General features: G+C 34.3%; 2 protein-coding genes across 6 annotated transcripts in view; one reads left to right on the top strand and one right to left on the bottom strand.

Moving 5' to 3' along the window:
* The window catches only part of Cip2a (cellular inhibitor of PP2A), a 37,450-nt gene extending 27,519 nt beyond the window's left edge, over positions 1 to 9,931 (bottom strand). Inside the window, exons 1-6 of the mRNA XM_005335578.4 lie at positions 9,637 to 9,931; positions 5,896 to 6,043; positions 3,552 to 3,664; positions 2,233 to 2,327; positions 1,601 to 1,697; positions 108 to 230 (exon numbers count right to left, since the gene is read on the bottom strand). Of these exons, the coding sequence (XP_005335635.2) occupies positions 108 to 230; positions 1,601 to 1,697; positions 2,233 to 2,327; positions 3,552 to 3,664; positions 5,896 to 6,043; positions 9,637 to 9,738 (678 nt within the window). The 5' untranslated portion in view covers positions 9,739 to 9,931. The remainder of the gene's footprint in view (positions 1 to 107; positions 231 to 1,600; positions 1,698 to 2,232; positions 2,328 to 3,551; positions 3,665 to 5,895; positions 6,044 to 9,636) is intronic.
* Positions 9,856 to 16,838, top strand: part of Dzip3 (DAZ interacting zinc finger protein 3) — a 96,946-nt gene continuing 89,963 nt past the window's right edge. The window contains exon 1 of one of the 5 annotated variants that reach the window (XM_040270401.2): positions 9,856 to 9,904. The gene's annotated coding sequence lies outside the window, so the exon portion shown is untranslated. Of the gene's footprint in view, positions 9,905 to 10,082; positions 10,222 to 10,323; positions 10,588 to 16,838 lie in introns of those variants that run through there. The other 4 variants (XM_040270400.2, XM_040270397.2, XM_005335579.5 and 1 more) reach the window with 4 other exon arrangements.

Here is a 16,838-nt window from a genome sequence, read left to right as displayed (position 1 = left end):
AATTTAAGTTGACATCATACTAAAATGCAAAAAACAGCTTCAATGATTTTCTAAAATATCAGAGACTATAAATACTCCATATATAATAGAAAAATAATTATATTTACCTTTTCCCCCACCTCTTCATTTAATGTCAAACTGGATAATATTGAAAGTGCAAACACAACCACAGTTAAACTACTATGGGCTAGGAAGGTTATAAGAGTTCGATAAAAGGATTTCACATTACTCTGAAGAAGAAAAAAATTAAAAATGAATTAGAATAAAAAATTAAATAAGTTTTCTATTTCAGTTTATAAAGTGAATGTTGCACAAAGTGGGTGAAAGTATCAACTCTTTTTAGTAATGATTGCCATCTTTAAAAGATGAATGCTCTAAAGGAGCAATTTATAACAAAGATAAATTTAAATTTAAAAACTATTTGACTAATTTTATGAACAAAAAGGATCTACAGAAAAAATAAAATTTGGTAAACATGTCAAATTGGTGGGAGATCAATTTTTCCCAAGCTTTGTCACTTTAGAGTAAATAATGAACAGATAATAAATGTGTCCCTTCTAATAGTTCAAAATGGATACAGAGAAAGGAAAAATACTACGGGAAGTTGTTTTACCATTTAAGTTAATAAAAACAGTAATGAAGAACTCTCTTAATTGTGGTATAAAGCAAGAAAATATTCAGTCAATTAGACAATTTATCTTATTTTTAGGTAGCAATGAACTTTTCTCATTTGCTAATTACCATTTAGACTTATAAGACCATTCATGAGGTAAGTAAGATCGGTAAGTTCATAAACTACTAAGAGTAGCACAGATAAGTACAGTCTTGGTAAAGAGCAGTTTCTACATAAGGAATTATGAGCAAATGTTTATTATTTATTATATTTAAGTGTTTTCTGAATATGGACATTATTTTTGATTCAGAAATTAAAAACAGGTGTGTATACCTACCAACCCACCCATACATGGAAGCTTTCCTTTTTCTAAAAACCTTTCAAACACTTTAAAGGCTCAAAAATCAACTCCACTTCCAAAGTAGTCAGACTAGGTCAGTAAAACCCAGCACTTGAACAATTAAAATAGCATTTAATTTAAAATCAAAAAGGTAATTCAGAATATTGCACAGTAGAGATGTGTTCAAAAGCAATTCAAGTAATCAATCAACTTTCCCAATTTATTCTACTTCTATATGTGATTCTGCTAGTTTATTTGGATGCTTTTACTTACAACAAGTACTGATAGTTGATACTAGGTGATTACTCATGGACCTTTCTGGAGGAGTTGCCCTTAACAATGCAGACTCAGGTAAATAGGAGTGCTAGTGACATGCCTGCATTATTAGCACAGAATAACTTAACAATTCTTGCCTTATTCCATGTGACAATGGGATACTACAGAGAAGGAAACATTTTAGATATCAATATCTGCATTAACTCTGAACTTACATCGTCTTTGAGAAATAACTTATATAAAACTAGAATATTCCAAGTCTTTATATGACAATCTGACATTACATTAACTTTAATGTATCTGCTGGATGGTCTTAAATTAATCTTTTTTTTTTTTTTAAAGAAAAATATGTGTAAAAACAAACTTCTTACCAAAGTCTTTATGTGTGTTTGAACAGAAAGATTGTGTCGACATAGATTTGCCAATAATCCTAGACAAGGCATTGTTAACTCATCTTCAGATGATTGACTGTTATTGTATATTGATGTTTAAAAAAAAAAGAGACAAAAGATTAAATACATTCTAAATCAATCAAAAAGATAAACTAATTCATACATCTAATTCCTTTTTATATTTAAAAAGTTTAACATCTGAAGACTGTCAAGCTCTAAATAGTAATTAATAATTATTTCACTCCTTGAAACCAAATTAGTCAACTGCATCATAGAAATATGAAAATAACTGTCAGAGTGACAATGTGCTATTTCATTGATATATTTCCTATCAAGAAAATTAAGCATATATACATAATGTCTACTTTCATTAACTTTTTTCCTACCCAAAGCAATGTTTCATGACTCCTAGCTATGAAAATCGAAGCACTTCTGTTTTAATTCTGTTTTGATCTTTAAAATCATCTAAGAGGACCAAATAAGAGTCAGTCTCATTTAGTTTAAAAAGTAAAAAAAATAAAAACAAACCTAAGAAAAATTAATCTACCATATCATTTTAGTTTAAAAATAAACCAATAAATTATTTGGTTACATGTTTAGTGCATACTCACATATGATCTATCAAGAATGTAATTAATTCATCCATATTGGCACCAGAATGGAAAACTTTGACATTGTAAGTTAACCTCTGCAGAAGCTGAATGCACTAAGAATAAAAAAATATTTATGAATATAAACACATAAAAACCCATTGGTACCTACTCACATGACTGGGCAGTTGCACATATTATGAGAATGTCATCATTTGAAGAGGCAAAGGTTAGGGCAAGAATTTTGTCATTTCTTAGAGCAATATTTTTTTCCTTTTTTAAAAATTTCAAACACATACCAAGTAATGAGACTAATAGGAAGCTTTGAGTTTATCACTTAACTCACACATTTCTACACATTCTATATGAAAAAGCATATCAGTGTTAACAATTTGGGAGTGGTATAATTGTATCTCTCAGGGGGTCACTGTTATTAAAGGTTTGATTCCCAGCCTGATGCTATTAGGAGGTGGTGGAACATCTGAGAGGTGGGGCTTGGTGCTAGGTATTTGGGTCACTGGGTACATGAAATCTTTCTCATGTGTCCTCTTTGGTAGTTCTCAAGAGAGAAAGGTTGCAAAAGGAGCAAGCTTGGCCCTATTATCTCACTATGATTATGCTCTTGCTATTGCTATCTGATATGATGTGACTGCAGCCATAAGGGCCTTTGTTAGAACAGAACTGATATAGATGCCATGCTCCTGAACCTCCCAAACTGTGAGCCAGTAAACCTTTTGTCTTTAGTATACTCTCTCAGGTTCTGAAAACTTAGTAACATAAAACTAACATAATCATCAACATTGTTCACTTAATCATCCTACAAGTGAATACAGACTGAAACACATACATAGCTCATTAATTGATTAACAGATATTTTTTCAAATTTAATCAATTCTAAAATTGCATGCCAATTTAATTGCTGATGTTTCTCCATCTTACAATTGCTTAGATACATTTTAGATTCAATGAAATTTCACATTTTTAAGAGCCTTCAATCTTTACTAAATAAGACTATGACCATAGCTTTAATTTTTGTAGGATGTTTCATCAATAGATTGAGACTAGATGCCAACTCAAATTACATTTTAATATGAATAGCTTACATTTCAAAATGCAGACATCTGTTATAAAGTAGATTTAGGTTTCTTCAAGAATGGTTAAAGTATGGGTAAAATTCCTTTCTCTAGAAACAATTACATGTTTACCAAACAGCTCTTTATGACAAGAACCATGCCTAATCGTGTTGTTATATCATCATATATAGTTTAACAGTTTATAACAAATATTGTCAGTTTTGATCTGGAAATAAGTATTACAGCATACTATGTGGGTATGCATACCTGCAAAAACACTGAATCACTGTGGCATGTGCTGCTCCGACAGATCACTCCTGCCAGCACACTATTCAGATTATATGTATTCTGAAGACAATCTCTGGTTTCATTGTCTACAGCTGTAAGTTAAAATAAAATGGTACAAACTATATTTTTTAAAAATTATTTTTAGGTAACATAACAGTATAGTGCATTTTGACATATTACACACACATGGAGTATAACTTCCCATTATACGTGATGGTTGTACCCGAAGTAAAGCTTCACTGGTCGTGTATTCATATATGAACCTAGGAAAGTTAGGTCCGATTCTACTGTCTTTCCTATTCCCTTCCACTCTCCCTTCTCTTCATATTTTTTTTTAATATGGACTTCATGAATGAAAGGAAAGTAATTTTAAATTTATTTCACATAAGTTGTCATTTAAGAAAATAAAGTGTGAAAATATGGTTATTTATCAACACCCTCCAATTCAGAAATTCAAATGATTTCTCTATGGAGAATAAATTAATATCAAAGAAAAAAACTCATTTTACATCCTTATGGAAATATTGCTATTAACAGATTATCACTTTGACTTTTGTTGTAAACCAGAAAGCTTCTACAATATAAATCTATTAATTAAAAGTATATATAACTTAAAAATAAAGATTATCACTTAAAAATTGTCTAGTATATTTAAATGTTCAAATTGAACCTAAATTGTTGGTGGGTGTTAGAAGAGGAATAAATGTTTTCAAAGCAATTTATGCAGGTGGCACACCCCAGCCAGATGCTAAGGAGGCTGAGACAAGCATATTGGAGATGCAATGCCAGGCTCTGGAACTTAGTGAGACCCTGTCTCAAACATAAAAAATAAAAAGTGTTGGGGATATAGCTCAATGGTCAATAGCCCCTGGTTTCAATCCCTGGTATATAAAGAAAAAAAAAAAAAAAGCAATTTACTTCCTGTAATAGCTATCCAATTTTAAAATGACCTGAAAATTTTACTTGGAATTTTTGAGGGAAATTATATAAAAAAATGTTCATTGCACTATTGAGTTTATTTATTTTTTGGTACTAGAGATCAAACCCCAGAGGTAGTCACTGGGTTTACACTATGCTGTATAGACAGAGAATGGCAGAAGTTTAGAAGAATGAATAATCCTCTTTCACACTGATACCCATTTCTGCATACTCAGCAGTTGTTTCCATAAGATCTGCATAAAGGCATTCACTATCAATGCCCCCATGCTCAGCACACTATTGACTCTAGAAGCAAAAGTTGAAAAATAACATCACCATTAGGAGAATGGCTACATAAATTATAGCACCCTCTAATTATAGTAGCAGACAGCTACTAGAATTATACTGATACAGGATGAAACATCTGGTGCTCTACAACACCAACTGCATTGAAAACAACCATCTAAATATCTAAAATCATTGTTCTAAAATAGAAAAATATCTAAAAAGATACATATCAAACCAAAAAAAATGAGATTTCATTCCCCAAAGTGAATGCAATAATGAGAAGAGCTGTGGTAATGAGTAAAGACTCATCCTATCTTACTCTACAACTAGGCTTACTAATTTGGTAGCCATTATGTTATATATGTGGTTATTTATATTTAGATCAATTAAAGATTTAGTTTCTCAGTATTCTACCTATACTTCAAATGCTTAATGGCCCTGTGTAGCAAGTACTTACTTGACTGGACAATAAGGACCTAAAAAATTTCTATCATTAAAAAAACTTCTATTCTTCTATTGGACAATGCCTCCCTGTGCTAGTATTTCCATATTACTTGAGTTTATTAAGCTTATCTTCATTTTACAACTACACACAGAAATATCCCACTCCTTCCACCTCATGCTCAAATGGGGGATGGGGGCTAATCATTAAGTAAATGCAAAGGGAAAAAAAAATTAGAAAAAGCAACCACAGTATTTTTATCCCTAGTTCAAAATTCTCTGTAATGTCTATCACAGAAAAAAATGATTTTTTGGTTGGTAACTATGATTTTCTGAATGGTGTATTCAATACTGCCACTATGTAGGTACAGATTTTTGTAGGTTATAAATTCCAAAGCAGCTTAACATTTCCCAAACTGCATTCTTTCCTATAAAACATGGAATCTTTGAAATGCTTTTGATTCCTTGACCTAATATTTTAAGAAATGACATGTTATCCTTTTTCTGAAGATTCACAATGCATAGTAACTCTGAAAAGTTCTACAATGAAGAAATCTTTTGAATGTGACTTGTTCTCCAAGGGAATTTATAATTAAATTTGGACTATAGAAAATATTAAATTCATATATTTTCCAAAAACTGGGAATAAAAAAAAGAAAGAAACTAAATGCATTACCTAGTTGAGACAGCAAACTGATAATACTTAAGATCAGTGAAGCACTTATGTTTGGGTCTTCCAGTAGCTCCACAAGGCAACTCAAGCATTCACTTGGTAGTATCTGATTTGAGGTAAACAGTCGTGTGAGCTTTTGTCCAGAAATTACCTATTAAATGGTATACAAAATGTGTCAGTTAAGAGTTGGCAATTTTCACCTCTTGTTTGTTTCAAATAATAAGCTCAGTTTTTTCAAAGTGCTACTGCCACTTTCTTTCCCATTATGAAAAATTCACACATCCTAGATTATCTAATCCTCCCTCACTAGCTACAGTAATCACTTGGATCTTAGTTTAAATTCTTTCCTTCCAGTCAATTTTTCTTAAGTCACACCATATAAGTTAGGTTGACTTGTAGCCTACCATACACTATACCTCTTTTTCATGCGGTAGCAAACTTTTGACTATCTAGTAATATTTGTCTTCCATACTATATTGAACACTCTACAAAACTCTAGACTAAAAATTTGCCCTTTATTACTTATACATTTATTTTATAAATGAATTCTAGTTTCACTGACTTTGAGGGAGAATGAAAAAATGAAACCTCAAGGGTAACTATGGATTGCTCCTTTGCAAAGATAAGACCTAAGTCCAAAAAGTAAGAGATAATAGAGAATATAGTTAAAAAAGAATTTTAAGTAGCTGGGATAGGCATTAAAAATTTAATTTTTGTTTATTCAATTTTTCATTCCTCTCTTTTTTTAAAGAGAGAGAGAGAGAAAGAGAGAGAGCGAGAGAAATTCTTTAATATTCATTTTCTAATTTTCGGTGGACACAACAACTTTGTTTGTATGTGGTGCTGAGTGGTGCTGAGGATCGAGATCGAACCGGGCCGAACGCATGCCAGGCAAGCGTGTTCCTCTCTTACGACCAACAAAGAAAGGAGAGTCACAATGTAAAACTTGGATTGAAAAACAAAACCAGCTGGCAGAAAGCATGAATTTCCAAAATGCTTTACAAATTATTTATTATTAAGCATCCTTTTATATTAAGATAGGAAAACCATTAGATACTTCAAAATTAGATTAAATCTGTTCTAAATACTTTAAAAATTTTCTGCTTTATTATCCCTCTAATTTTCTTTGCCTGCTTTATTATCTCTCTAATCTTTCTTTTCTGATCTTTTATTCCCTCACCCATGTTAGTTTTCTTTGAAAGCTTTGGTGTTAAGAGTTTCACATTGTCTGTTCCCAAGGAGTATAGATTTTACATTGATAACTGTAGTCCTCTAGAAAATTAAGACCATACTTTTTGTGTATTGGATACTGGGGATTGAACCCAGGGAACTTTACTACTGAACTATGACCTTTTCAAAAAATTTGAGACAGGCCCAGGCTGGACTTAAACATATGATGTTCTTGCCTTAGCCTCCCAAGTAACTGAGATTACAGGCCTGCACCACCAGGCCCAATCTGAATGCTACTTTTAATTTCTAGTCACAAGGTTACTGTTGTGAAATCACATCATCATCAAAAATCAGCTCAGCCTATAAAGAACCAATTAAGAAACTATGAACAGGGGCTGGGGATGTCGCTCAAGCGGTAGCACGCTCGCCTGGCATGCGTGCGGTCTGGGTTCGATCCTCAGTACCATATACAAACAAAGATGTTGTGTCTGCCAAAAACTAAAAAAAAAGTAAGTATTAAAATTCTCTCTCTCTCTCCCTCTCTTTAAAAAAAAAAGAAAGAAACTATGAACAAATAGAAGGAAGACCACTACAATAGTAGAAATGGAAACAGGAGGGAGAAAGAGGGGGAAAGAATAAGTACTAGCGACTCAAGTAGAGACAATTATATTCCATGCTTGTATGATTATGCAAAATGTACCCCAATATTATGTATAACTATAATACAAAAAAATCAACTTAGCTTTGTGAATCATAAAAAATTCAAAGCTCAAGTTCTGCATGGGACTATATAGACAAAGTATGGAGGAAGTTCGGAGGAATGGATAATCCCCTTTCATGCTGATACTCATTTCTGCATTCTCAGTTCTTTTCTGAGATCTGCACAAGGCATTCACCATCAGAAATATAAATATCACCTACCTAATGGCAAAATTAAAAACTATGAAAACTCCAAGGAGTGGTGTGGATGAGTGATGGTAAATTTCATATATTGCTGGTGGGAGAGTAAAATGCTCATCTTTCAGAAAACTATTAAGCAATTTCATCTAAAACTGAACATAAATCTATCTTATGACCCAATGATTCCATTCGTAGGTATATTAAAGAAATGGGTAGGTGCATATATCCCAAAAAGTATATGAAATATTTTTAAATAATTTTATTCACAATTCCATCCAGAACTGGAAACAACTCAAACGCTAATTAATAGGAGAATGTATGTAAATTGTTTACATTTGTGCAATGAGATTCTAGACAGCAACAAAAAAGAATGAAGTACTGGTACATGAGCAACCTGCATAAATTTCACAGATTATAGTCAGACAAGAGAGTACATGTTGTTTTAAGTCCAGTTATTTGAAACTTATGTGAAGGGACAATGAAAAAAATTATGGGGATGCTGAAAATGTTCTATAATATGATGCAGGAGATAGCTACTAAATGTACACATATGTCAAAAAACCTATCAAGCTCTTTGCTTAAGATGAATACATTTATGTACTGTGCTCTAAATTACAAAAATAATGTCCCTAAGAGTATTAACCTAAAGTCAGTGCGCTTTGTATCTTTAAATCAATAGTAAAAAAGTTTTCTGTAAAATTCTTCAAAGTTTAGGTAAACAGCATTCAAGAAGGACTAGGACTCTATGTCCCAAATTTCCTTAGTTTCTTTCAGTTCACAATAGCATTACATTCAAATTCACAACAACCCTGTTCTTGAAGAGAGGTCATGTTTTAGGTTGGTATTTCTAAGTGTTTAACTCCTAATTCTTAAATAAAACTGATGACCCTAACCTTTTGGCTTTCTGGAGTCTGCAATGTTCTATCCTAATTGAGAAGCTCAGCCTTAAACATTTAACAACTAACACCTTAATTATTAGGTTTGCAGGGGCTTTCATGGAGTAACGAATAAAAAAAATGTACAGCAATAAAGTTTAAGGGAACAAAGATACATTTATTAACTCCAGTTTCTCTAAAGACTGATGCTGCTGTACCTTTCACAATCGTCTTTTATCTGTAGCAATCACAGGTACTATCTGCTAATAATAATCATAGGGTTAATATAACATAGAATGTATTTTAAAATTCTGTTCCATTTTAACAGGGAAAGCTCAGAGAAATAAAATAAGCTTTAAATGAGAACCTAAATTTAAGAGCCTAAAACAGGACAGCTTATACTAAAATCACTGGGAACGAATGGCAGGACTTTCTCCACCGCCATCCCCGAAGATCGCTGAACACTGGGAAGGCTCGGTTTCAACGGGAAAAAAAAAAAAAAAAAAAAACAAGAAGCAAAGGAAGTGAAAGGACGGCTCTGAGCTCTCTTTACCTATAAGAAACAGCCCAAATTTCCCACCCGCTCTTTTCTTGGAGTTCTCCGTAGGCCCTCCTCTCTCGCTGCAGCCACCTGAAGGCTTATACTCACTTGCCCTCATAATACAAAATGACAGTTAAGAGAGTGAAGAGCTGTCCTTTCTGTCCCAAGCTGGGGCCGCCACTCCCCGGCCACACCAGGATCCGTGGTAATTATTAAGGACGGAGAACCCAATTTGTCCCACGCCGCGAAATCCTTTACCTCCAAGTGCCGCAAAAGCTGAGTAGCGTTCGCTTCTGACTTAACGGCTTTGTACTGACTGATGGTCAAGAGCAAGGACTTCAAGCAGGCGGTGGAGTCCATCGGGACAGTCCAGTCCGCAGTGCTGATCAAAAAGCCGCCCCGTCTCCGTCCGCTCGGGCTTCCAGTGTTCACCGCGCTTTTTTCGTTTTGCGGCTCCACCCACTCCCAGTTGTTTCCGGTTCCGGTCGAGCTCCGGAAGTTTCGAGACACTCTGAGGGACTGCTAGGTCTGCGGGGAGGGGTGGGCCTAGGGGTCGAGGCGCTCTGTGGGTCCAGAAAAGGGATGGAGAGACGGCCTCTTAGCCCCTCTTACACAAAAGGCCGCGAGGTTTCAGATTGAGCTCCGCGAAGACGAGAAATCTCGCGATAAACGCGTTTGCGGCTTAACTTGTGGAGGGGCGGTTAGGCTCCGGGGGTCGGTCCTGGCTAAGTAGTATGTTCTGTTTTCGTGTGTCTCCTCGGCCTTCACGCTGAAGGGCTAGTTTTTTTCTTTGTGCATCATCTTCTGCCAGAGAAATGGTCGCTTTCCCTTAGTCTAGACACGGTGAGGAGATCTGAGGAGAAGAATCTTTGGGTCCTGGATTTTGACGCGGCCTGGGAGGGGCCTCAATTTTAAGTCTTGCTGCAACCACCCCCTTATGCCTAGGAGTGAATATTTCTCAAGAGAGGACCTGTGTGTGGTACCTGGGGTTCTACAGCAAGTTAGTCATGCCCTTACACTAGTGCCAAACTTACTCCAGAAAGCTACCTCGGGGACGCCTGGGCCAGGTATTGCTCCGGAGGATGTTCTCGGCGTTAATTTTTGTAAGCGAAGTTGTCTGTGTGTCTAGCATGACTTGTAAAGTTCGATGATGACGAAAATGACACTTTGCATTTTTTGACGAGAGGAAATATGCATGTGTAGAGTGAAGTGAGTAACTGATTCTGGAACTTTCAACATAGTGTATGCTGATGACGAATAAAACCTTAAAAACCAGGTTGTAGGAAATTGTGCGGATACAGCACAAGTCCGTTTAATTCGGAAATCACGTTTTGTCAATTGAAGAAACTTTCTGTGCCAGTACTTTTGTTAAGACACACTGTATTTTTATATTAAAAACTCGATTTAAAATTAAATAGGATAGTTGAAAATCTTTTGGACCATTGAGACATTCATGTAAAAGTTTGGGGGTACCTAATGTATTCACTTATGCATTTATTCATTTCCCATATTAAATAATTATTGAATGTTTATGAGTTAGGCATTCCCAGTCTGGGAACAAAGAGAAGGAAGTACCCCCTGCTAGGAAGGAACTGTCTGATAAGGTAAATATCCTAAATAAAAAGTATTTTAGGAATTCACCACATAAATGAAAGTCTCTTATCAGTGATTGTAAAGAATGGAACCGTGTTTTTTACAAATCATTGCTTCATCTTTGACTATGTGACTCCAGGCAGGTTCTCACTGTTCCAGCCTTTTCTTAAAGTAAAATCTAAGTATGATCTGTTTGACAGGATTTCTCATTCAATAAATTAATTCGTTGAGATTCTACCATGTACTTGTTCTAGGCTCTAGAGATTCAGTGAATAAACACCAAAAATCTTAGTGGCATAGAACTTACATTCTGGTAGGAAATCTATAATAAACAGAAAAATAAGGAAAACATAAAGAGTATTGTTACCTCATAGAGAAGCAACATTTGAGGAAATACTTTTAGGAGTTGAGAAAAAGCTATATTCATTAGTAGAAAAAGTTTCTAGTTAGTGAGAATGGTGAGGACAAAGACAAAGTGGAAATGTGACAACATACTAGGAATACAGAGTAGAGAGCAAGAATGAGTGGTAGAGATACAGAGATGAGGTCATATAAGATCTTGCAAGACCTTTGAGTTAATCAACATAAAGAATGAATTATTGAGCGTGTACTGCATATGTCTCTAATTCCAGCTACTGGGGAGGCAGGAGGATTACAGTTTCAAGATGAGCTTCTATAAAGTAGCTAGAGCCTGTCTCAAAATGGAAAATACGGCTGGAGATGTAGTTCAGTGGTTAACATCCTTGGGTTCAATTCCCAGTACCAAAAAAAAAAAAAAAGAATTATTGCTTGACAATTATTTTGTGTTAGTTACACGTGTTGGTAAATGGAGTGTTAAGATTTTGGTAGTATTACACTTTTTCACCTCCAATTACAGGAGTAAGCATCACCATTTTTAGCACCTGCAAAAGGCTCCAACTCCGAGGGTGTGAGCCTTCTTTTGAATCTTGCATTTTAACTTAAGTGGTAACAAAATTCTGCATTTTCTTCTGTTTATTTTAATATAAAGTAATTTTTTCTCGTGAAAAAATCTTCACCAAATTTAATGGAAGCTTAGTAATATGAACATGTTTGTAGCTGTGAGAAACCTGGGCATTTTTATTTTTAGTCAGTGATACTTGCATTCCTAATTTGGTAAACAGAACCATGTTTTTATTCCTTAAAAAGGGTAAAGAGTAGATGAAGGAGATGACGCTCAGTCCAGGTGACTAAAGGCCTTGCGCTTGGATTCCATCTTGAGTGCTGTAGTGATCTCTGTTTTTAAATTGGGACCTTATCTAGTCAATTTGTGTTTTAGATTGATTACTCTGGCTGAATGGGCTATGATTTTGAGAGGGGAAACACTAGAAATAGAGAGACTAATTTGCTTCTGTCTTTGCAAAGTATAACTAGGATAATTGATTTGGAGATTTAGAAGGGGTAAAAATTTGAGAAATATTTATGAGGTCAATTTGGATTCAGTGACTATATGTGAAGATTGAGGAGAAGGATTGCTCTAGAAGGATTTCCAAATTTCTAGGTTGTGTAATTAGGAGAATACAGGTATTGCTGAGGTAGTCAATCAACAGTATTTGGGGTATATTTTTTATTCAGTGAAATTTTATATAGTTTATCATAGAATTTTGTACCATTGAATTATATTTCTAGGTATTTATAATTTTTTATAATTTTAAGAAGATTCTCTTTTTCTCTTACAAATTTTTGTTATTACTCTTAAGAAATAGATGCTAATTTTTTGGTTTGCCTTTAAATCAGGCTACTTATCAAAATCTCTTAGTAATTTTTTTTTAATTAAAAAAATTTTTTTAGTTGTGAAGCCTCAGGACAATGAGGCAATACTTTTTGATTACTTATTGTGATATACACAATACTTTTTTTTTTTTTTTAATGTGGTGAGGATCAAACCCAGTGCCTGCACATGCTAGGCAAGTGCTCTACCACTGAGCCACAACCCCAGCCTCTCTTAATAATTCTAATAGAGTCGTGTTTATTCTCTAGACTTTCTTTCTTATATCATTGGTAAATAATTACTTTATCTTCCAATATTTATTATCTTATTGTATTAGCATAATCTTGAAAGTATGAAAAATCATGATAACATTGAGTATTTTTAATGAGAATGACCAGTATTTTGGGGGAGGTTGCCGGGAATTGAACTCAGGGGCACTCAATCACTGAGCCACATCCCCTGCCCTTTGAATTTTATTTAGTAACAGGGTCTTACTAAGTGGCTTAGCGCCTTGCTGTTGCTGAGGCTGATTCTGAACTTGCCATCCTTCTGCCTCAGACTCCCAAGCCCTGGGATTACAGGCAGGCACCACCACACCTGGCCTAATATTTTTTACACTCAGTATAATTTGTACTATTGACTTGTTATAAGTATTTTATATCATTTTAAGGAGATTCCTCTTTATATTATGTTGCATTTTTTCTTGGAATAATAATTACACAGACTAATTGAGCATTTGTCATGTGCCAGGCACTGTTCTAAGGACTTTCTACCTATCTGTTTAATATTCATAACAGCTCCCTGCTATAGATTCTGTTATAATCATCATTTTACAGATGGAAAAAAAAAACAACTAAAGTAAAGATGAAATAATTTGCCCAGGGTGACACAGGCAGTGTGGTAATAGACCCTGTTTTTGCTATGCTGTAGGTTTTGATTTTTTGATATTTTATTCAGGTATCATTATCTATGTTTTTAAGTGAGACTTTACAATATTTTTTCTTTATTTTTCTTTGGAATTTGGGTATGTATTACTTTTGAAAAATGAATTGCAGAGTTTCATTTTTAATGGTATAGAATAATAATACTATAGGAATTACTTGATCTATGCAGAATGAATACAAAACTGGCCTAATAAATTAAACTTGGTAAATTGTATAGTGGTAGATCTTCAACAAATTATGAATTTCTAATAAGATTATGAGTCTTATAATTTTCAACCTTTTCTTTAGTTATTTCTGGAAAAAATATTTAGCATACTAAATGTTTTCTAGATTTAAAAAGTATTGATATACAACAAGTTGCATTTAGTATTTTATTCTCTTAACTTCTCCCATGTAGTTTTAAATTTCCTTTTTCATTCTAATGTCTTTTTTTTCTTATTTGCATTTTTATGCACCTTTTCAAAAGAACCAACTTTAATTTGTTAATTCTTTTCCATTCATTCTTGAATCATTAATTTTGCTTGGCCTTTATTAATTCTATCCGCATACATACATTTGATTTTTGTTTTTTGGGGTTTTTTTAAATAAAGATTTCTTGTTTAGTTGTAGATGGACACAACACCTTTATTTTGTTTATTTTTTTTATGTGGTGCTGAGGATAGAACCCAGTGCCTCAATCATGCTAGGCGAGCACTCTGAGCCACAACCCCAGCCTCCATACATTTGGTTTTTTTCATAGTTTTGTAGAAGTTAAAGGCTTAGTACATTTTATATTCTGTATTTTTATAAAGAACACTTACTTTACACCAGTAATTTTAAAAACCTAAAGTCAGAATCTTCATTTTTACCTTTAAAAAAAAAAGTCATTTTAACCAGTCAGGAAAATATAATTGAAAAATGCTACAATCAAATATCTACTGAGTGCCAATACTATTTTCAAAGAGGTTATACTCTTTTGGGGAACCAGAATAAGTACTATTAAGAGAAATAGAGAATGTTGTAGAATACACATTTTTTTAAGGATAAAATGTTAAGTATCCAGTTCCTTCATTCTTCAAGGATTGGCATAAAATATCTCTTTGTGAACTTTTATTACTGTTTGTTCTTTATATTTGGCTTAGATATTTTCCATAGTTTAGGAATCAGGCTTCAAGGAGTAAACAAACACTTGGTTAGGATCTTATAACATGAGTTTATGCCTGACTAGTTCATTTATTTGTTCTGGAAAAATCTAAAACATGCTGTCTTCAATTCTGAAAATACTAATTTTTAATCACTTTTAATCAGGGTTTAAGCTATGTTAAATGAATCAGACTGAATGAAGATGTGAATTATAGTTTTTACAGAACTGCAGAGTTTGTAGAATACTGAATATTGTAATGTGAGAATTGTACCAGAATTGTAAACAGAGGATCAATTGTTCATTCATTCATCCACCATGTACTTAATGAATACTTAAGTGCTAGGTATATTTCAAAGGATTCTGAGGATGTGGCAGTGAACAAAATAGACGAAAAATTCTGCCCATGTAGTTTTTATTTTACTTTTTTGTCTGTCTGTTTTTAGTTTTTGTCTTTCCCTTCAGTGCTGGGGAATAACTAAAGGACCTCATAATGGTAGGCAAGTATTCTACCACTGAGCTACAATTCCAACCCTGAGTATTTTTTTGAGGGATAAAGATAACTAGACACATAAGTAAATGTTAGTAATAAGATTTATGGAGGGAGACAAATGGAGACAGAATAGGAACTATCAAAGTCAAATTAAGGTGTTGCAATATTTGCTAGGGCAAAGTGTTAATTGGTTTTGGCTGAATAACCAAGTCACCTCAAAAGTCAGTGGTTGAAATCATGAACATTTGTTTCTTTCCCACAGGTATGTGTGTTGATCTAACCTAACTTGTCTGAGTGGCTCTTTTCAGTCATTTTGTGGGAAGGTGCAGTTATCTGGAGCTCTGTTTTAAATGTCTAACATAACATCTGTTATATGTCAAGCAGGCTACTTAATTTAATATTGGCAATTAAAGAAGAGGTCAGGGCTGAAAGAAAACAAAAACCCTCCAGACTAAGTAGTGTAGAAAGTCAGTATGAATAGAGAAGACACATCTGAAATCTAAACCCCAGGGTACTTAAAAGTATTTAGAGAGATGTGGAAGAAACAGCAAAGGACATGGAGAAGTTTACTGCCAAAGAACACAAGTGCCGTCTTGACCTCCTGATCATCTTGAATTTTTTTTTTTTTTTTTGTACCAGGGATTGAATTCGGGGGCACTTGACCACTGATCCATATCCCCAGCCTTATTTTGTATTTTATTTAGAGACAGAGTCTCACTGAGTTGCTTAGCACCTTGTTTTTGCTGAGGCTGGCTTTGAACTGGTGATCCTCCTGCCTCAGCCTCTTGAGCTGCTGGGATTACAGACGTGCATCACCATGCCTGGCCTCACCTTCACTTTTGAAGGCGCACATGGGCTGCCTTTTGAGTTCTTTAGTAGGATTCTGGGTTAGCAAAGAAGGTACTCAATCTATTCATAAGTCCTCTTTACTTCTGTCTCCAGAAGGTTTGGGGTATGCAGGAGGATGTGTGACATTATTCTTTGGGTGTAGTGGTTCATGCCTGTAATCTCAGTTATTTGGAAGGTTGAAGTGTGAGGATTGTGAGTTCAAGGCTAGCCTGGGCAATTCGGTGAGATCATTTCAAAAACAAAAGAAAAATATTGAGTCTTCAGCTATATCAGGTGCTATTTTAGGCACTGGGGATACCCCGCCCCCTTATATCAGAGAAGACATTCGGACATTTGTATGAAAGGATATTCTTCATAACCATAAGCTTATTCTACCTCTCACCTTACAAATGTATGCCTTTCTAAGAGGATTGGAGTAGCCACTGAGTCATGTTAGTGATGGTTAAGGTAGACTTCATCAATTGGTACAGACAGGTGCACAAAAAGAAGAGTTCTGTACTCTTTATGTAACAAAACTCAGTATTCTTTCTTTGTGATTATTGTCTAATGACTATTTTTTTTTAATTTGTTGAAGATAAATTTCACTTTTAGAGAATATGCTTTCATAGTATATGCTTCTTCCTTTGGTACCTACCCATATTTCTGAGCAGAGTGGTATTTGCCTGCTTTCCTGCGTGCCCATGTTCCCTTTAGTTCTAGCCTGCACATGGGCACGCATGCTTGCTAGCTCTC

The sequence above is a fragment of the Ictidomys tridecemlineatus genome, chromosome 3, assembly GCF_052094955.1.
Source record: "Ictidomys tridecemlineatus isolate mIctTri1 chromosome 3, mIctTri1.hap1, whole genome shotgun sequence".
NCBI classification, from domain to species: Eukaryota; Metazoa; Chordata; class Mammalia; order Rodentia; family Sciuridae; genus Ictidomys; species Ictidomys tridecemlineatus.
This window is presented reverse-complemented; position numbering and strand designations above follow the sequence as displayed.